The sequence below is a fragment of the Oncorhynchus kisutch genome, linkage group LG20, assembly GCF_002021735.2.
Source record: "Oncorhynchus kisutch isolate 150728-3 linkage group LG20, Okis_V2, whole genome shotgun sequence".
NCBI lineage: Eukaryota > Metazoa > Chordata > Actinopteri > Salmoniformes > Salmonidae > Oncorhynchus > Oncorhynchus kisutch.
The window spans coordinates 14,419,981-14,441,222 of NC_034193.2; the positions used below are offsets into that span (position 1 = coordinate 14,419,981).

Sequence of the window (21,242 nt, forward strand, 5' to 3'; positions counted from 1 at the left end):
CGGGGAACCCTAGATGTTTTACAATTTTGTTTTAGCCCTGAACTAGTTCACCCGATTTGGTCAGTGGCGCATGTTATGCATGTTATTTTGGCATTGTGTCACATATCAGTTTGCAAACAATGTAAAAAAAATAATATAGAATTGAGTTAATAAAGCTGCATACAAACATGGTCTCTTTTTTGTTTTCTTGAGTAAGGCAGCTCCCAAAAAATGTTTCAGCCTAGCTCAGTGCTTTCTGTGGTGGCGGGGCAAGCCATCAGAAAATACGGAGCGGTGCGCCGTGATTGGCTCAGTGTTCTGTCACTCATGGGGTCACTACGTCACCGCCAAGTCTAAGGGTAGAGCTTGAAAATTCAAGCCCCTTGGGTACTGCCATAGAGTTACATTAGAGGTACCCATCCAAGAAGGCTCAAGGTCATTGGCCACAGATAAAACTACTTCAAATCACGTTATATCTACAGCATATTTGATTGGGCTGATCATGTCAACATCATACTTTCAAAATCTTAGCTAGCAGTCATAATAAATCGAATCGAAAATCTACTGACAAATCCTTTTTATCCTTGTCATGTGAAGGGAAATAATGAAGAGAAAGTGTAGATAAAACATATTGGTGCTCATCGGCTAATGGACATAAACATTACACAACAACTTGGACATCACAAATTCAACAATGAGTGGTTTGGAAGGAATCAGTGGCTAACTGCAAGCATTGCAAAGCAATCAACCTGCTATTCAGTGGAGTGACTGTGTTGTTCCAAGTCTATGATTAAGGGTCTCTTTTCCTAGTTTAAAATTATAAACATTCAACATTGGCCATGCTGTCAATGAAGCTCAAAACAACCGTTAACTCGGAACTGCAAAATCGGACTTTAGTGAGTTCAAGACAACTGGGACCTCGGGAAAAAACGAGCTACGACTGGGAAAATGCATTTTGAACTTTCATCCAACTCAGAATTATAAATCCGGAACTCGGGCCTCTTTCTAGAGCTACGGCCTGAATATCACTGACGTTCTACCTTGTCAGCTTGGGGATTCAAACTTGCAACCTTTCGGTTACTAGTCCAATGCTCTAACCACTAGGCTAAGCAGCCGCCCCAATGTATACTGTACTGTATACTGAAAATAATTCTAAGTGTACGTTGTGTAGTAAGCTGTTAGTAGCCCATGTGAAACACCCTAATAATTTGGTCTATTTTCACCTCTTCATTTTGCCTACTGTTCTGACTTGGTGGTGCACATGTAGCCTATAACCTGTTTTTGAGAAATGTAATGATAGAATATTGTAAGAGCTTTCATTGTCTGCTTATATGCCCCCTTTATTTATCATACGGTTCTGACTTGGTGTACAGGGAGAACACTAAGAACGGCCCATGTTCTGAATTCTGTTGCTTTACATTTCAAAAGTGCTGAACAAATAGTTATATGTTTGTCCTAGCTCGCTCATTGTCTTAATCGAAATTACGGATTGCCTCTTATCTGCATGTCGTCTCCTTATGCCATAGTTTGTACATCTCAATTGTCATTAGAAACCACATTTGTTTAAGCAAGTAAGCCAGTGAAATGTTTCGCTGCCAGACAAGGCTTAGTATCATGAAATGTTAAGAGTGCATCTCGAACATTTTTAAATAGCTTCCACATTCAAATAAATGTGGGTAGCTGAATGGGCTTCCATAGAAATATCTTCTAATTGGGCAGCCTTTAGATTTTTTTATTTATAATTTTCCCCACTTTAATATGCAATGTGTCAAGCCAAACGCTTCTGTGGTGTGCACCATGAACAATCTTTTTTTAAATTACAGGATGCATGAATATTCTTGTAAATTACAGGATGCAAATGATGCCGCATGTGTCGCAACTGTAGGGCATTTTCTCTTTTGTCCACCAGTGGACTGGATTCCCCTCTCCACACATCACTTCATAGAGACCGCCGCTGCTGCCACCACCACCAACACCACATCGCTGATGCTATAGTAGGTGGACTGGATAACAATCTCTCTCGCCTTATTGGACATTGGATTTGAAAGACCGCTTTCAGCCATTTTATCGCTGGTAAACTGTCGCTCTTTCTATCCTTTTTCATTTTGAACAATGACTTCATGAAGTAGGTTACTGTATAAAAGCTAAATCGGCGACGTTTGGATAAGAGAACAGTGATTTATTGACGCCTGTTTTCGCACTCAATTCTAGCATGTGCCACGTGACGACAGAGACACACGAGTATGGGCAATAGACGCGGGTAAATACACTGGTAAGCGTTTTCACCTATTTACATGGTTGATCAGTTTACTGCACGTTAAGCTGTTTAAATCAAATAGCTTCTATTATTTTCCTGAATTTACACGCAGTAGTTTGATTAAGTTAGTCTCATTCATAAGCCCCCCTCTTAAATCTCCTGATGTTGCAAAGCTGTGAAATGTCCAGGAATTTATTTTAAATCACAAACATGAGGTTGCAACATGGAATCTGAAATTACAAGTTCACTGTAGCTCAAGGGATGATCGACGCCATTGTACAGATACAATGTTGTTGATGAGACACGTTCCTAGCGTTGACATGTAGGGTGTGATTAAAAATATACATTTATGTTGATACACATGGCTATCAAAAGAGGACGTTGTACTACTGTAACGGCTAGTGACAGGTGCATCAGTTTACCAAAGAATACAGGAAACACAGTTGAGAGAGCGGAAGTTACACTGTTTTCAACTGTTTTATTTTGTTTCAGAGGATACTTACATACGTTCTATATCTATAAATTCACTGACGTTTGTTATTAAAATAATTTAAGATAATGTTATAATGGATATTAGATACTGGTATAATGGACAATTTATCCAAATGATAGTACTGTGACTCATACAGTAGACTGCCTACAATGCAACCACATTCATTTTTGGGGGGGGGGGGTCCTGAATCTGCACTGTTTGCAAGTCATATTTTAAAATTGCCTACCATTTTTGAATGGTGCATTTTGAAGGAAAGACTCATGATTGCGAAGTCCCTTAGTAGGGCAATGTTAAGAGGGAATTTCAATCAAATGTGTTCAGTAGTTCCCTGGAATATTGACTTGTCATTTTTAGGTAAGTTGTAAAATAACTTTTAGCTTTCTATGCCTTTCCATTCTCAAGCAACACTTCATTATGTTGGTTTGTTGTCCTTACTGTACCGTACCACAGAAAACAGTACTGAAATTACTGTCAACAATAGCACTAAGAGTAGTACACCTTAGTTTCCTGATTGGGTTTGTAGTTAGAAAGCCAAATCAATATCATGCTGTATTCATAATCTGCTAGTAGGGTTGAATGGCGGGAACATGGTTACCGGGATTTACCACCTAAAACCACTCCCTTTTCCCGGGATAAATAACTGTGAGAAACCGGTAAATTCTATTAAATTATTTATATAAACAGCATGGAGTGAAATGGAACTGTTTAAATTATATGCAATGTCTAAATCTGGCTTCTCTACGGCCTCTGCATGATGAATCATCAACGCTCAGGGTGGGGACAGACCATATCAGATTGGAGTGTAGTTCACAATGTATGTAGATCTATCTCATCATGGTACCTTTTTTCTTGTGACAGGTAGGCCTACATTTGCTGCAGCATAGTCTATAATATAAAGACCAAATGCATGTCGAATTTACACATCTAACTTTCAGGGGTCACCTTATTTTTTTTGAAAGATAAAGATATCTTTTTGTAAAGATATAAAAATCAATTGCAGCTGCAGAGTTTTAAAACATTTCTCGAATATTGTTGCTTTAAATCAGTGCACGCCGAGCAGTCTCTCACAGTCTTTCTCTCTCTTCGTCAATTCCATTGAAATTTCATCCAAAATAGATAATCCTGTTCTAGATTGATATATAGTTGTTCTAGCCTACCTTTTTTCAGGGAATGCGTTCAATGCAGTATTAGCCTTATATTTAGCTAATTAATGATGGGAATGCAGTAGCTGTGTGTGGGTAAATCACTGGGGAAGCCAAAAGAAAAGCCATATTACAACCTTTGTGTTGTGATAGTTACGTTATAACCTTTTAAATGATATCCCTTGCGACCATGATTTAAAGGCCTAAAGGCAGAGACAATAAGACACAGTGGCAGAATAAAGTCAACCATACCTTTTTTGGTTTTATCACAAAACTAGATAGCAACCTCTGTCTAGTGAAGTCCACAAAGCATATTGCATGTACAGTTACATGACCTACAGCATGGTCAAGCAAGTTAATGTTACCAACATTTTTGGACCACCAAACAACTATTGATTTAGAACCACAAAGAGTTACCGCAAGTCACAAAAATATATAGAACTGTCATCAAGGCAAAGGGAGGCTACTTTGAAGAGTCTCAAATATATTTTTTGATTTGTTTAACACTTTTTGTTTACAATATGATTCCACATGTGTTATTTCATAGTTTTGATGTCTTCACTATTATTCTACAATGTAGAAAATAGTAAAAATAAAGAAACCCTTGAATGAGTAGGTGTGTCCAAAATGTTGACTGGTACTGTATGTGTATTGGATAACGACACAATCATTTGGCCTTTTTTGGGCTCATTACATGTCTTTAATGTAGGGCTCATAAAATGTATGTAATGTATGGCTCATTAGGCAGAGGTAGCATCAGACTTGAATTTTCAATCAAAGCTCTAATCAAATCCAGACAAGGGCCTATTTACAGTATATGCTGTTGAATGACTCTTCCAGTGTTACTGGATTACCTGGGAGAACAGTTATTTATTCTAGGGATGGAACATTTGTAAAATACTGGGAAAATATTCAACCCTGTCTCCACACATGAATGATGAGTGTTCAAGTGCTGATGACAGGATAGACAAACGGATTACAAGAGACATTTTGATCAGACTCTCTGGAGTCTGGACTTCAACTAAACTATTTATTTTCAGTACAGAGGTCAATGTTTCTATTTGGGGCACACTTTGGGTTATAAAAGACTTGTTTGCTATTTCTTTTCACATTTTTTTGTTGGCGTGAAAATGAATTAGGGGAATAATTCAGAATTCAAATCAATATTTTTTATTAAATACATGTGTTAACTGCAGAAATATTTTACAGGAACTGACTTGAAGTCTCTTTTTCACATTGCAGTCAGCCTTGGGCAGTGTTAATTACACCTAGATTTCACACCATGCTGCTATTGTGTACTGTACATGATGGGTTTCCATGGCAGCATCAACCAGAATGTCACTGATAAATGGAAAGGGTTTGGATGTATTGCATCTTGCTTTCAATTCGGTTGCAGTATCAAATAGTAGTTTTGGGACTGAAGAGTAGAGGGACCCTGTAGGATTAAAGACACTGTTCAAATCTGCTCATTGACCAAGCTTAGTGATAGATAAAGGATTTCATCTCAGCAGAATATGTCCATGAATCTCCCTATTTTGCTCCCTGGTTACAAGCTGTCATAGCAACAGTATGCCACCTTTTCTTGGAGGCCATTAAAGTATGTTACTCTATTTTGAAGAACCTGTAAGAATTTGATTGAGCAGCTGCTTTTGGAGACTCGTGCTATGAAACAACAGAAATCCTTGTTGGCTGAAAATACTACATACTGTAATGCAAGTCGTGTTCTAAGTCAAGAGCTTGATCAATTTATCAACTCCTACCAAGGGTAAGCTGTCTCTGTGGACAACATTAATGTCTCGATCTCTCAGTGAGAGGGAACCTGATCGACCACTCGGCCATCATTAAACAACAGAGTCATGGCCATTAGCCGAGCTAAGATTTCTCTCCTCTCCTCTCCAGTGGGCTTTCATCTTAGGAGATGACCGGTGGACACATTTGGGAAGATTGGAGCCTGTGATCCTGCAGTCTAAAGACACCATGGAGCAAGGCTTCAGCTTCAGCACACTGGTGAGTCTTGTTAGTCGGGGGTAAAGGCGTTTGTTTGCTTCCCATCCTAAACAGTTTGTGCATATATTATGATGACATTTTGTCACGTTTTTGTTCCGTTTGGTCTTCAGAAAGGGTTTTTTCCGGCTGTTCATGCTCCAAATGTTTTCTTTGTTTGTTGAGGCATTCTGAAGTGTGGTGATTGGTCAACAGTAGGGATTCTTCAAATAAGTGTTTGTTGTCATTCAATGAGAGACGACTCTCTTTCATGCACATTTTTTCCATTGTGAAATACTGTAACAAACAGCTTAGCTGTAAAATTACTAAAACCTCTTCGGAACGAACGTCAATTAATTACAGATTTTTTTTAGTACATTTTTGAGGAAGTGTTAACTGGCTACGGCGTCTCAAGAGGGACAAACGGTACTATTGCCGCGCTTTTCAAATTTTTCAAGCGACTGTCTTTTAAGGGAGTATGCGAGGCACACACGTTCACTTCACCTAGCCGAGTTCTGCTAGGCGCAAACTGAACCTAGTGTGCCAGCCTTAAGGGGTTAGAGGTAAAGTGGGGAGAGATGGACGTGTGGGATAGGTGGGAGGTGACGGGGCTGGTGATGGGCTGTGTGTGGAGTGGGAGAGGTGACGGGGGGAGTGATGGGCTGTGTGTGGAGTGGGAGAGGTGACGGGGGGAGTGATGGGCTGTGTGTGGAGTGGGAGAGGTGGGAGGTGACAGGGGGAGTGATGGGCTGTGTGTGGAGTGGGAGAGGTGACTGGGGAGTGATGGGCTGTGTGTGGAGTGGGAGAGGTGACTGGGGAGTGATGGGCTGTGTGTGGAGTGGGAGAGGTGACGGGGGGAGTGATGGGCTGTGTGTGGAGTGGGAGAGGTGGGAGGTGACAGGGGGAGTGATGGGCTGTGTGTGGAGTGGGAGAGGTGACTGGGGAGTGATGGGCTGTGTGTGGAGTGGGAGAGGTGACGGGGGAGTGATGGGCTGTGTGTGGAGTGGGAGAGGTGACGGGGGAGTGATGGGCTGTGTGTGGAGTGGGAGAGGTGACGGGGGGAGTGATGGGCTGTGTGTGGAGTGGGAGAGGTGACGGGGGGAGTGATGGGCTGTGTGTGGAGTGGGAGAGGTGACGGGGGGAGTGATGGGCTGTGTGTGGAGTGGGAGAGGTGGGAGCTGACGGGGGGAGTGATGGGCTGTGTGTGGAGTGGGAGAGGTGACGGGGGGAGTGATGGGCTGTGTGTGGAGTGGGAGAGGTGACGGGGGGAGTGATGGGCTGTGTGTGGAGTGGGAGAGGTGACGGGGGGAGTGATGGGCTGTGTGTGGAGTGGGAGAGGTGACGGGGGGAGTGATGGGCTGTGTGTGGAGTGGGAGAGGTGACGGGGGGAGTGATGGGCTGTGTGTGGAGTGGGAGAGGTGACGGGGGGAGTGATGGGCTGTGTGTGGAGTGGGAGAGGTGACTGGGGGAGTGATGGGCTGTGTGTGGAGTGGGAGAGGTGAGAGGTGACGGGGGGAGTGATGGGCTGTGTGTGGAGTGGGAGAGATGGGAGGTGACGGGGGGAGTGATGGGCTGTGTGTGAGGTGGGAGGTGATGATTGAGTGATTGGCTGTGTGTGGAGTGGGGTGGGTGGGAGGTGAGTAAGGTTGATGGGCTTGAGTTCACTTGTCTTTAGGAAATGTAGGGATCAAGTTGAGTATATGAAGGTGGGTGGAAAGCTGGAGTGAATGGGCATCCTCTGTGTAGAAGGGGGTGATAAGGGTGTGGGTGGGCTGCATTGATTTCTTCTGTAGAGTGGGAATGGGTTAGTGGGCTGGGGATCCACACCAACGGTTTCCCCTGACTCACTCCCATTAGTATTCAGCTGCTCTGTCAGACTCATCTCTCCATTCAGGGCCATCCCTCCATCCTGGGGTGGGAGAAAGGGATGGAGCGGATGTTTGCCTCTTTACACTTCCTCTGCTCATGAATAGATGATTAGACAAAGGAGATGCTATCATCGAGCCCTCCAAAGAGAGAGAACTCCTGCCTGCTTCAACTGTCGCTGCCGAAAGGATGTCTTAATCTGATCCTTCATCGAGAGTACAATCATTTCCCCCGTAGTCTTCGTCACTACCCCCGGCAGAGTCCAGTGGAGTCTTGATAAGACTCCCACGTCAATAGTAACCTCAAATAACTCAGCAGCAGTGTCCCGTGTGTACTGTAATGTTTTCATTAGTGTGGCGGTGGGCTGATCAGGGTAGTGTGTACTAGCATAGCGCCGTCCGTTCTACCTATGAATGCTTCCGATCAGCCCCCCCTCCATCCCCCGCCTGTTTTGGCTGACCTGACCTAGTGAGGGATGACAGTGCTGATGTTGCCTGGTCACGTGACCGCTTGGGGAGGGCTGGGAGGTTGCTGAGGGAGACGGCTCATGCTGATCCTAGCCGTTGGCATTTCAGTTGATGAAAGTAGTACTGCTGCTAGGGGTGATAGTGTTGCTGTGTCAGGCTGTTAGCCTTAGGGGTTTTCTGCCCATGTAGACACTGTTCTGATGCAATGTTAGTGATAAATGTGTTGTTTTGGGCCCTGAGCTGTAGAAAGAGGTGTGCTTGTGCTGACAGGGCTGTCCTCTCCATGCTTAGTCAAATCCTAACCTTATCCATTGGAAGGAAAATGCTAAACTACCACAAGGACATGTATTATGTTCTTCTATACTCCGACGCTTGTGGTTACATTGACTGCTAAGTTGACCTGTGTTACACTTTGAACTCTGACCCTGGTGAACTTTGACCCCCAACAGAAGAAGCTGGCGGCCGAGCCGGACCACACCGACGTGAGCTTGACGGCGGCGGAGCGCGTGCTGGCCCTCAGCAAGATGGGCTGCAGCGTGGAGATCAACGAGGAGATCACGCCACGCCGCTACTTCCGCTCCGGCGTGGAGATGGAGCGCATGGCCGCCGTGTACCTGGAGGAGGGCAGCTTGGAGAACGCCTACGTCCTCTACAACAAGTTCATCACGTGAGGAGAGAGAGTGCCCGCTGGGCACACATTGGTTGAATCATCGTTGTTTCCACGTCATTTCAATTAAATGACATTGAACCAACGTGGAATAGATGTTGAATTGACAATTGTTGCAGACCAGTTTAGGGTCTGTGATAGTGGAATACTAACATACCTATGTCCAATGTACTAATGGCAGTTCAAGTACTTGATTGATGAATAATACAAATAAAAATGTATTCGTCAAATGCACTGAATATAACCGGTGTAGACTTGTGAAATGCTTATTTACGAGCTCTTTCCCAATGATGCAATAATAATAATATTAATAATAATGGTAACACAAGGAATAAAATACACAAGAATTATGCTATATACAGACAGTAGCAGTACCATATCAGTGTGTGGGGGTACGAGGTAATTGAGGTCGATATATACCTAGTAGGGTAAAGTGACTAGGGTACAGGATTAACAATAGTAGCAGCAGTAGTAGTAGTAGCAGTAAAAATAAGTCTTCATAAACTATAATCTGTCTAACCATCTCTGTTGTGTCAGTCTGTTTGTAGAGAAACTCCCCAGCCATCGAGACTACCGGGAGTGCAGCGTGCCAGAGAAGCAGGTGATAATGAAGGTAAACCCTTGGCCTGCTGTGTTGGGGGGGACCCCCGTGGTGCTAAACCCTTGGCCTGCTGTGTTGGGGGATCCCCGTGGTGCTAAACCCTTGGCCTGCTGTGTTGGGGGGACCCCCGTGGTGCGAAACCCTTGGCCTGCTGCGTTGGGGGATCCCCGTGGTGCTAAACCCTTGGCCTACTATGTTGGGGGATCCCCGTGGTGCTCAGACCTGCAGAGAGCTCATTAACCTAGCTGGAGGGATGGAGAGAGGGGTGGGTGGAGGGATGGGATGGATGGAGGGAGGGAGGGATAGAGAGGGATGGGGTGGTGGGATGGAGAGAGGGCCCTGTCTGCCTGAGTGGTAGGCTACTTAGTGGTCTGCTTTGATTTAAGTGAGGTATGTTTATGGTAAGCGAACCAAGGTCAGCTCAGGGACAGCACCAGTCTAGAAAAGGCTGTAGATGACCTTCTGGTGACTAACAGTAGAAGCGACACTATAATCTATTAAGAGCTTTGAAATGGATGAGGATATTCATCATCATCATCCTCTATCCATTGTGTAATGGCTAGTCATTTTTCTTTTCTCAAAGTAGTGATTCAGCCCACTTGGACTGACCGTTTAAGCTGCAAATTCCCACTGCTAATGGAAGAAAGTGTTTCCCAGCCTGCACTCACACACATGACCTTGTCCCGTTTATGTGCTTGATGTTATTCTCAGAAATTGCAAGATGTCGCATTTCCACGCAAAGATCAATTGAGGAAGCTCCTCCATGAGAAGTTCAACAAGGAACACGCAGCATATCTAATGAGTCAGGTAAGGTTTAGCACCCAAACCCTTCATTACATTCAGACAGATTGTTTTGGAGGCTGGCTGGATACCCTGTTTGTGCTAGTGTGCAACACCTGTTCATATTATTTGGGTCACTTTTTGACGAATGGGAATACTTCAATGCAGCAAGTTTATAGTTGTAGTGATGAGAAGTGTTTTGGAGTAAGATCACCTATATCAACAAATGGTACGAACATTGAAATGGCAAGTGTGTGTGTGTGTGTGTGTGTGTGTGTGTGTGTGTGTGTGTGTGTGTGTGTAGAGCCAGGCTGTGGTGGTGGATGGCTGCGGCCAGCAGCTGCAGAGGACGTCTCTGGTAGAGCAGGAGAGACTGAGGGTGGCTCAGCTGCGCAGGATGCAGATGGAGGCGGAGCAGTTCCGCCACTTCGAGGACCAACTGCGCAGGCAGGAGCTGGCCAATCGCAGAGACGAGGCGGTCGCTAAAGTGCCTGAACAAACGGACGGGTCCTGCCTGTCCCACTCCTCCAAGAACCATGTTCGCCTCGACCCAAACCGCAATCAACCTTCTCTCCCCAGCAGCAAGCCAGCAGCTACACTGGCTGGCGTACATAGTGAGTGTCCTGCTTCCATTACGACTGAACATCTAGGCTCTATATTTTAGATCGTATGATTGTTACTCAAACAATCCATTAGTTAGGTAATATGGGGAAGCCAACAATGGGTTACATTAATAGCTACTGTGTATATTTTAGCTGGCTAGTATAATAACTGTTGATGTATTTGTAGTCTGTATATGTGCTGCATGAGTCACATGGTTGGACATCCTGTTATTGTAGTTCAACATTGTGTGTGTGTGTGTGTGTGTGTGTGTGTCCGCGCGTCTGTACAGCTCAACCTGTTGAGGGCCTGAGGCGGGTCATCATTCCGAGAGACCTGACCTACAAGTTCTTGCTGCTAGCCGACAGCAACACAGCCAGGGGCATAGAGACATGTGGGGTCCTCTGTGGAAAACTGGTAAGACATGCTCTTACATCAAATATACTGTACGCAAACATTTATCCCTTTTTTATCTTGTAGACAAACTGCCAGTTTATTGGGGAAAGTCAAACATCCCAGTTTACTATGTCTAAGCGTACAACAGTAGTCACCATTTGTAATCATGTCATCTGCAAACAATAGTTCTGTGAACGAGGAGGGAGGTTGCCAATGTAAGGTGTTCAAAGTTCAAGAATAGTATTTGATGTCGCTTGTACTTCGAACATTATTTGCTATCTTATGATGTAAGTGCCTGCTCCAGATTGCTGTGTGTTGGTGGGTGTACTTCAGTGCCACTAGACTTATGAACCGTTATTAGCAACTGTTGTGCATTTGTAATGAATTAGCTCATAAGATGTTATAAATGCACTTCTAATGCAGTATGAGGGTATTCATGGGAAGTGTTTGTCTCTTCCAGACTCAAAATGAGTTTCTGCTGACCCATGTGGTGGTTCCCAAGCAGTCAGCTGGCCCAGACTACTGTGATATGGAGAATGTAGAGGAGCTCTTCAGTTTCCAGGACCACCACAGTCTGCTGACTCTGGGCTGGATCCATGTAAGTGGACATCACCCCTCCCCAATCATATATTTATAGAGCCATCTTTACAACAGCAGTTGTCATAAAGTGCCTATATAGAAACCCAGCCTTAAACCCCAGAGAGAAAGCAATGTAGAGGCATGTTGGCTAGGAAAAACTCCTTAGAAAGGCAGGAACCTAGGAAGAAACCTAGAGAGGAACCATGCTCTGAGGGGTGGCCAGTCCTCTTCTGGCTGTGCTGGGGAGAGATTAGCAGAGGCTGAGCTTTTATTTGCATAATATCACCATAGAAACCAGGCCCTCTGGTTCAGATGTCAGTTATTCATAGCCCTGCCAGTCACCTTCAGAGAATGCACTGTAGATTCTGTACCCCTTCAATATAAACCTTGGATTTATGGTTTACATCCCCTAACATGGGAGTTGTTCAGGGGTGGGACACAGTGAAATGTACAGATGTAGGATCTTAATTTGAGCCAGTTTGCTACAGCAGGAAAATGGTTGCATTTAGCATGTTTCGTTATGGCAAATCAGGTGTAAATTACAAACTTTAGAAGCCTTTTAAAAACTCAAATACACTATAATTCTGCATTTCCTGCTGTGCAGTAACAAAAGAGTGATCAAATTAAGATCCTACATCTGGAGTTCCACCGATTTTTGGGGAATAAACCTATTCTGTAAATATCAAATGTAATTCACCTTTTTGACGCAGTTCCATTATCTCTTCTGCTGGTTGCTCTCTTCTCCTCTGCCCTTAGACCCACCCCACCCAGACGGCCTTCCTGTCCAGTGTAGACCTGCATACACACGGCTCCTACCAGCTCATGCTGCCTGAAGCCATCGCCATCGTGTGCTCGCCCAAACACAACGAGTGAGTCTCTGTCCCTGTCCGCTAGAATGAGTAGGCCTGCTGATGCTAACGCTAAAGAAAACCAATCCACTAAGACATGCAATGTGGACGGTATTCAAATAGTTTACTCAGTAACGAGAAATGTTCCAGGGAGTTAGAAATGCGTGATGTAGAACCGACATGATGATTCTCTGTGACGTGGAACAATGAGTCGTGTCAGTTCTATACTCAACATCTCTATCTGGTTCTCTTAAGTCGTGTAGACGAGGCCTGTGTCTGTGATCTGTGTTTTGCAGTACGGGAGTGTTCAGACTCACCAGCTCTGGCATGGGGGAGGTAGCCCGCTGCAGACTGAAGGGCTTTCACCCACACTCCAAGGACCCGCCTCTCTTCAGCGTAAGTCATACACACAGACATCCTCCCAGCACTCAGCACTGTCACGAATAGAGCTTGTATGTGTTTACATTTCCTTCTATTGTTAGTTGTGCTTCTCCACGGTGAGTTGACCTGAACAGTTAAACTAAGCTTTTCTAATTTCAGATCTGTAGGCATGTTGTAATAAAGGACTTGAAAACAACCGTGCTGGACCTCAGGTGACAGAGAGGGGAAGAGAAGACACTCACCCCTCCTCCTCCTCCTCCTCCTCCTCCTCCTCCTCCTCCTCACCATCACAAACTGGATCTCCTATTTATATCTTTGTTTACAATGAAGGCTTTTGTATTTTATTTTTAAAGGACATACTGTCAATTGAAACTTCTTTGCAACACATGGTGATGAATTGTTCTAATGGTGTCGTTTTATCAACCCTTTATCATGAAGTATGTTTTTTTTTGATAGCTTAACATGTCAATTTGGCAGAGTGGATTTTTTTGGGGGCCAGTTCTGCTTGTCAGATTTGATGTGGAATTCTCCAGAGATAACTACTTTAGCATGCAGCCCTGCTGTAAATGGCCTGAGGTGTTTTCAGTTTGAGAACTGGCTGAAGTGTGTGCACTTATGTGTTATGTGAATGATACTCTCCCATGAAGGTATCATTACCATTTAACTTTCCTGGAACTGGACACTATGGAAAAGACTTGTAAAACACAATTATACCGCATTTGCACAATTGATTACATACAGAGATTTGACGAACAAATAAAAATAAATTGATTTCTTAAATATAAAATGGACTGGATTTAATTGTGATGGCTCTGTGGCTTAGGGAGTTGTTTTGTTGTCTTTTTAGTCTTAGTTATAATGAATGACTTTTGGCCAGTTGGATGTTAGCCTTGACATTTTTGCGTTATTTGTCTTGAGTCTTGATTTATTTTGAGGTGTTGACCAGAAAACCATAGAACCATAACTTAAATATTCCTAAAAGTAGCCTGTCAAGGTGGCATGTCTTGTGTGGGGAGGAACAAACCAAAGTGCTCAGAGAATTTGTAAGCAAAAAAACCTTAGGCGCCTTAAAGTAACAGTAGCTTTTTGCCATTCAAGGGCCTTGACTACACAGAGCTCAGGTATCGGCTCACTTTCCACGCCCATGAAGCATTTAAGTAGCCTGGTTCCAGACATGTTTGTGCTCTCATCATTGTTTGGCTTGCCAATGACCATTTGAAGTTAGCGAAACACCACAGACACATCTGGGACCAGGCTAGCCTTTAAGCACCCCTCCCTGTAGAAAATTGAGCTCTCCTTCTTTCACCTTTGGCAGAAGTGGGCGTGAGGGGAAAATAACTTGTCACACCCCCTCACAGCGGTCCTGATAATGGCTTTGTCTTTCATTTGACTTTATATCAGTACTACAGTGTGTTGTTGGACTGTTGCTACAGTGTGATTATCTGTTACAGTGGCGCTGTAGGAACATGCTCTGTTGTAGTGGCTTTGTGCTTAGAAATGGGAAAGACAACCAGTCAATGCAGTGACTCTACCACAATTTTCCACTGTCATTTTGGTAATAAAACACATACTGCTTTATCTTCTTGTCCGAGTTGTTGTTTAACTGCGCGGCGTGTCTTTCCAAATGTAGTTGTTCTGCTTTCCCCAAATGAACAGAACCATGTCGTCAATGGAAACGAATGGAGTGAAACGGGTTATCAAGACAGGGCCAGAGATCCAGTTCTCTGCAATCCAGGGCAAGAAGTATCCTGCTGGGCACAGATGTCTATTCCACGTTAGTTTAATTTCATTGAAATGATGTGGAAACAACGTTGATTCATTCAGTGTGTGCCCAGCGGGATGTTCATGTAATTACGTTGTTAGAGAGTACACAAGCCAGTCTCCGTAAAGGAACTTTGTACACCATGATGTCCTTTTGTGGTAGTTTGTTTTCCCAGAATGTGGGGTAGTGACGCATAGAATCTTTTATCTGAAAAGAATGATGTAAAATGTGCAGGTTGATGTTTATTTAAGCAATAAGGCCCGAGGAGGTGTGGTTAATGGCCAATATACCACTGCTAAGGGCTGTTATTATGCATGACGCAACACGGAGTGCCCTTAGCCGTGGTATATTGGCTATATATCACAAACCCCCGAGGAGCCTTATTGCTATTATGAACTGGCTACCAACGTAATTAGAGCAGTACAACTAAATGTTTTGTCATAGCCATTGTATACGGTCTGATATACCACGGCTGTCAGGCAATCAGCATTCATGGTTCGAACTACCCAGTTTCTAATATCTATGCTTTGAAAACCAATTCATATGTTGACAATGACATTGCACGATCACCACTGAACATAAATGCCCATCCGAGACAATTATGAATCACTGCCTCATTGCCTGCATCCGTAATGGGTCAGCGGTCAAACGACCTCCACTCATCACTGTAAAACGCTCCCTGAAACACTTCTGCGAGCAGGCCTTTCTAATCGACCTGGCCGGGGTATCCTGGAAGGATATTGATCTCATCCCGTCAGTAGAGGATGCCTGGATATTTTAAAAAAATGCCTTCCTAACCATCTTAAATAAACATGCCCCATTCAAGAAATTTAGAACCAGGAACAGATATAGCCCTTGGTTCTCCCCAGACCTGACTGCCCTTAACCAACACAAAAACATCCTATGGCGTTCTGCATTAGCATCGAACAGCCCCCGTGATATGCAACTGTTCAGGGAAGCTAGAAACCATTATACACAGGCAGTTAGAAAAGCCAAGGCTAGCTTTTTCAAGCAGAAATTTGCTTCCTGCAACACTAACTCAAAAAAGTTCTGGGACACTGTAAAGTCCATGGAGAATAAGAACACCTCCTCCCAGCTGCCCACTGCACTGAAGATAGGAAACACTGTCACCACTGATAAATCCACCATAATTGAGAATTTCAATAAGCATTTTTCTACGGCTAGCCATGCTTTCCACCTGGCTACTCCTACCCCGGACAACAGCACTGCACCCCCAACAGCAACTCGCCCAAGCCTTCCCCATTTCTCCTTCTCCCAAATCCATTCAGCTGATGTTCTGAAAGAGCTGCAAAATCTGGACCCCTACAAATCAGCCGGGCTAGACAATCTGGACCCTTTCTTTCTAAAATTATCTGCCGAAATTGTTGCCACCCCTATTACTAGCCTGTTCAACCTCTCTTTCGTGTCGTCTGAGATTCCCAAAGATTGGAAAGCAGCTGCGGTCATCCCCCTCTTCAAAGGGGGGGACACTCTTGACCCAAACTGCTACAGACCTATATCTATCCTACCGTGCCTTTCTAAGGTCTTCGAAAGCCAAGTCAACAAACAGATTACCGACCATTTCGAATCTCACCATACCTTCTCTGCTATGCAATCTGGTTTCAGAGCTGGTCATGGGTGCACCTCAGCCACGCTCAAGGTCCTAAACGATATCTTAACCGCCATCGATAAGAAACATTACTGTGCAGCCGTATTCCTTGATCTGGCCAAGGCTTTCGACTCTGTCAATCACCATATCCTCATCGGCAGACTCGACAGCCTTGGTTTCTCAAATGATTGCCTCGCCTGGTTCACCAACTACTTCTCTGATAGAGTTCAGTGTGTCAAATCGGAGGGTCTGCTGTCCGGACCTCTGGCAGTCTCTATGGGGGTGCCACAGGGTTCAATTCTTGGACCGACTCTCTTCTCTGTATACATCAATGAGGTCGCTCTTGCTGCTGGTGAGTCCCTGATCCACCTCTACGCAGACGACACCATTCTGTATACTTCCGGCCCTTCTTTGGACACTGTGTTAACAACCCTCCAGGCAAGCTTCAATGCCATACAACTCTCCTTCCGTGGCCTCCAATTGCTCTTAAATACAAGTAAAACTAAATGCATGCTCTTCAAACGATCGCTACCTGCACCTACCCGCCTGTCCAACATCACTACTCTGGACGGCTCTGACTTAGAATATGTGGACAACTACAAATACTTAGGTGTCTGGTTAGACTGTAAACTCTCCTTCCAGACCCATATCAAACATCTCCAATCCAAAGTTAAATCTAGAATTGGCTTCCTATTTCGCAACAAAGCATCCTTCACTCATGCTGCCAAACATACCCTTGTAAAACTGACCATCCTACCAATCCTCGACTTTGGCGATGTCATTTACAAAATAGCCTCCAATACCCTACTCAACAAATTGGATGCAGTCTATCACAGTGCAATCCGTTTTATCACCAAAGCCCCATATACTACCCACCATTGTGACCTGTACGCTCTCGTTGGCTGGCCCTCGCTTCATACTCGTCGCCAAACCCACTGGCTCCATGTCATCTACAAGACCCTGCTAGGTAAAGTCCCCCCTTATCTCAGCTCGCTGGTCACCATAGCATCTCCCACCTGTAGCACACGCTCCAGCAGGTATATCTCTCTAGTCACCCCCAAAACCAATTCTTTCTTTGGCCGCCTCTCCTTCCAGTTCTCTGCTGCCAATGACTGGAACGAACTACAAAAATCTCTGAAACTGGAAACACTTATCTCCCTCCCTAGCTTTAAGCACCAACTGTCAGAGCAGCTCACAGATTACTGCACCTGTACATAGCCCACCTATAATTTAGCCCAAACAACTACCTCTTTCCCAACTGTATTTAATTTTTATTTATTTATTTATTTTGCTCCTTTGCACCCCATTATTTTTATTTCTACTTTGCACATTCTTCCATTGCAAAACTACCATTCCAGTATTTTACTTGCTATATTGTATTTACTTTGCCATCATGGCCTTTTTTGCCTTTACCTCCCTTCTCACCTCATTTGCTCACATTGTATATAGACTTGTTTATACTGCATTATTGACTGTATGTTTGTTTTTACTCCATGTGTAACTCTGTGTCGTTTTATCTGCCGAACCGCTTTGCTTTATCTTGGCCAGGTCGCAATTGTAAATGAGAACTTGTTCTCAACTTGCCTACCTGGTTAAATAAAGGTAAAATAAATAAATAAATAAAATGAATTTGGCTCTTCTGGTCTTGTCCCCAGAAGGTCTTGTTGCTACGTTGCTGGTGGAAGACTCATATTGGTACACAGGTTGATGTTTACTGATTATGAGCCTTGTCCTGGAGGAAGAACAGTGATGTTCCCCTTAGACAAGCGAACTGCAAAGTCAAAATTGGCTATATTGTAAAAGTTCATGAAAATAAAAATGTGCTTTATGGTCTTCATTTAAGGTTAAGGTTAGGCATTAGGGTTAGCAGTGTGCTTAAGGTTAGGCATTAGGGTTAGCAGTGTGCTTAAAGTTAGGCATTAGGGTTAGCAGTGTGCTTAAGGTTAGGCATTAGGCTTTGCAGTGTGCTTAAGGTTAGGCATTAGGGTTAGCAGTGTGCTTAAGGTTAGGCATTAGGGTTAGCAGTGTGCTTAAGGTTAGACATTAGGGTTAGCAGTGTGCTTAAGGTTAGGCGTTAGGGTTAGCAGTGTGCTTAAGGTTAGGCGTTAGGGTTAGCAGTGTGCTTAAGGTTAGGCGTTAGGGTTAGCAGTGTGCTTAAGGTTAGGCATTAGGGTTAGCAGTGTGCTTAAGGTTAGGTTGAAAATCAGATTTTTATGACTGGCTGTGCCAGCTTGTGACCACTCTGAAGATTCATGACATTAAACGCTAACCTGCTGAAAATGTGGCTAGATGCGACAGTAGTCATAGTAATTATTTTCTCAACACTTGTAATATAAATGTATGAGCCAGACAGAGTTCCTTGTATGAGAGCTTTATTCCTTCCTTGGGTGTTCGTTCATGTTCACATGGATCTTTACAAACAGTCAGATGGTGAAAGCTTTCAGCAGTGATCTGAGCCATGCGAGAGACTTGGCCACATCCAGGGATGATGCACTGAACAAAGTGAACACAAGAGGGAGAATGCGAGCTCTGTGGAACAGATTCAGCTTCTTCTCCTTTGCTTCTATAGCCATCGCTGGAATCTACATACATACATACATACATACATTGCCCTAGGAATGTCCCCAAAGTTTTACACCAGCTGCACGTTCAAGCTTTATTCTTTGAAAGGTACACGACCAACCACATAACATTCACGCAGGGGTGGGCAGTGCAAATACAGAAACACACAAGGTTAAATGGGGTACACATTCACAGTTTACAGGCAATAGAACGAGAGCAGAGTTTGGGGCAGGAGGGACGGAGTGGGCTGGGGTGGGTGGGTGGTTCTGGGCCTTGTTTAGAAGCACTTGCGATGCACAATGGAAGGGCCGGCCTCGTCGTACTCCTGCTTGCTGATCCACATCTGCTGGAAGGTGGAGAGGGAGGCCAGGATGGAGCCGCCAATCCAGACCGAGTACTTCCTCTCAGGTGGGGCGATAATCTGGTAACACAAGATATCATTTAATATACTGAATGAGGAAATCCCATATGTGTAGTAAATAGATACAGTACACCAAAGCTTCGTGAGACAATATCAGTGACATTCAGCTACAGATTGGGCCTCAACAACTTGCATGGAATTTTGAAACAATTATAAAGACAATGATTTCTATTTATAGAAACCAGGTCAAAACTGGAAAGGATAATTGCGTCAACGTTGAAATGGGCCAATATCATTACTGGCTGTGAATGGAAAAAATATACCATTACAGTTATGAGGACTACCATATTGAACAAATTCAAATCACTGTATAGCATCTAACTCTAATATGCAAGTTATCTCTATGTTAGTAGCATCTCACTATGATATGCAAGTTATCTCTATGTTAGTAGCATCAGCACACCTTGATCTTCATGGTACTAGGGGCCAGGGCTGTGATCTCCTTCTGCATTCTGTCTGCGATGCCAGGGTACATGGTGGTACCTCCTGACAGGACGTTGTTGGCGTACAGGTCCTTACGAATGTCAATGTCACACTTCATGATGCTGTTGTAAGTGGTTTCATGTATACCGGCAGACTCCATACCTGGAGAGAAATCAGAAGAAATCACGCTGAGTCACAAGGGACAGTGGGGAGAATAGATATTTGTTTCAAACTGTTGAGAGAAAGGCAAATGGAGAGAGTGAAAAGAGATAAAGAAGGAGCGAGGGATTACCGATGAAGGAGGGCTGGAAGAGGGTTTCCGGGCAGCGGAATCTCTCGTTGCCGATGGTGATGACCTGACCGTCGGGCAGCTCATAGCTCTTCTCCAGAGAGGAGGAGGTGGCAGCTGTGGCCATCTCATTCTCAAAGTCCAGGGCGACGTAGCACAACTTCTCTTTGATGTCACGAACAATTTCTCTCTCAGCTAGAGAGAGGAGAATGAGGGCGAGGTCAGAACAAGAACTTAGATTAATTTGTAGTTTGGCAGAACAACACTTCTGTGTCTGCATAGGCCTCTGCTTACAAGTCATGCACTGTACGGTATGTGTCATCAGAGTTTATAGCGTCCCAGAGTTTCTACTGACCTGTGGTGACGAACGAGTAGCCTCTTTCGGTCAGGATCTTCATGAGGTAGTCAGTGAGATCACGGCCAGCCAGGTCCAGGCGCATGATGGCGTGAGGCAGGGCATAACCCTCATATATGGGGACATTGTGGGTGACACCATCACCAGAGTCAAGGACAATACCTGTGGAGGTTTAGGAGGACACAATTTTGGGAAGACACAGGTTAGGGAGGACAGGCTTGGGAGAACAAAGTTTAGGGAGGACAGTTTTGAGAGTTAACAAGTTTGGGCTCAGTGGGACTGAATGGTCAGTGTAAAATGAGGCTGGTTTTGACCAGTGTCCTATACTGACCTGTTGTGCGGCCAGAGGCATAAAGTGACAGCACGGCCTGGATAGCTACGTACATGGCCGGAACGTTGAAGGTCTCGAACATAATCTAGAGCAGGAGCATTTGTTTAGGTTACAGTGTTATTTTCCACACTAACATTTTGACAGTGAGCATATCATTCTAATTGCACCAATCATACACTCAGCATCATGAAACAAATTCCTACTGTTTATATTAGGTGTATTACACAGTCTTGAAAGGCTGGGTTGAAGATATACATTGGAACAAGTCCTAGTTGTAATGTATGTAGTCATCACTTTCTTGATGTCTACAGTAGAATAGTTCTTGATGTCTATACTATTCACTCTATGCAATCTGGTTTCCACTCAGGTTACGGATGTGTCACTGCAACATTAAAGGTCCTCAATGATGTCACTATTGCCCTTGATTCAATGTTGTGCTGCTATTTTTATT

The 21,242-nt window shown here is 44.2% G+C and overlaps 2 protein-coding genes across 3 annotated transcripts in view; one reads left to right on the top strand and one right to left on the bottom strand.

Annotated features, from left to right (window-relative positions):
• Nucleotides 1-1,840: 1,840 nt before the first annotated feature.
• Nucleotides 1,841-14,617, top strand: LOC109866018 (AMSH-like protease). 2 transcript variants are annotated; one of them, XM_020454555.2, is made up of 12 exons: nucleotides 1,841-2,052; nucleotides 2,191-2,251; nucleotides 5,771-5,878; nucleotides 8,637-8,854; nucleotides 9,392-9,467; nucleotides 10,167-10,262; nucleotides 10,540-10,849; nucleotides 11,128-11,252; nucleotides 11,692-11,829; nucleotides 12,567-12,679; nucleotides 12,955-13,054; nucleotides 13,199-14,617. In XM_020454555.2, exons 3-12 carry the CDS (start codon nucleotides 5,849-5,851, stop codon nucleotides 13,253-13,255), a joined length of 1,263 nt encoding a protein of 420 aa, XP_020310144.1. In that variant the 5' UTR covers nucleotides 1,841-2,052; nucleotides 2,191-2,251; nucleotides 5,771-5,848; the 3' UTR covers nucleotides 13,256-14,617. The 2 variants fall into 2 exon arrangements, with proteins under 2 accessions (XP_020310144.1, XP_031654949.1); XM_031799089.1 differs by having other exon boundaries at nucleotides 1,863-1,973.
• Nucleotides 14,618-18,765: 4,148 nt separating this feature from the next.
• Nucleotides 18,766-21,242, bottom strand: part of LOC109865359 (actin, aortic smooth muscle) — a 7,862-nt gene continuing 5,385 nt past the window's right edge. The window contains exons 5-9 of the mRNA XM_020453467.2: nucleotides 20,792-20,876; nucleotides 20,461-20,622; nucleotides 20,109-20,300; nucleotides 19,797-19,978; nucleotides 18,766-19,393 (exon numbers count right to left, since the gene is read on the bottom strand). Coding sequence (XP_020309056.1) covers nucleotides 19,250-19,393; nucleotides 19,797-19,978; nucleotides 20,109-20,300; nucleotides 20,461-20,622; nucleotides 20,792-20,876 — 765 coding nt within the window. The 3' untranslated portion in view covers nucleotides 18,766-19,249. The remainder of the gene's footprint in view (nucleotides 19,394-19,796; nucleotides 19,979-20,108; nucleotides 20,301-20,460; nucleotides 20,623-20,791; nucleotides 20,877-21,242) is intronic.

Excerpts from the sequence above, each read along its gene's own strand:
- LOC109866018 (XM_020454555.2), top strand. The coding sequence starts at position 5,849 with ATGGAGCAAGGCTTCAGCTTCAGCACACTG. Across the intron at positions 5,879-8,636 it reads GCTTCAGCTTCAGCACACTG|AAGAAGCTGGCGGCCGAGCC; the intron begins GTGAGTCTTGTT and ends GACCCCCAACAG. Across the intron at positions 10,263-10,539 it reads CAGCATATCTAATGAGTCAG|AGCCAGGCTGTGGTGGTGGA; the intron begins GTAAGGTTTAGC and ends GTGTGTGTGTAG.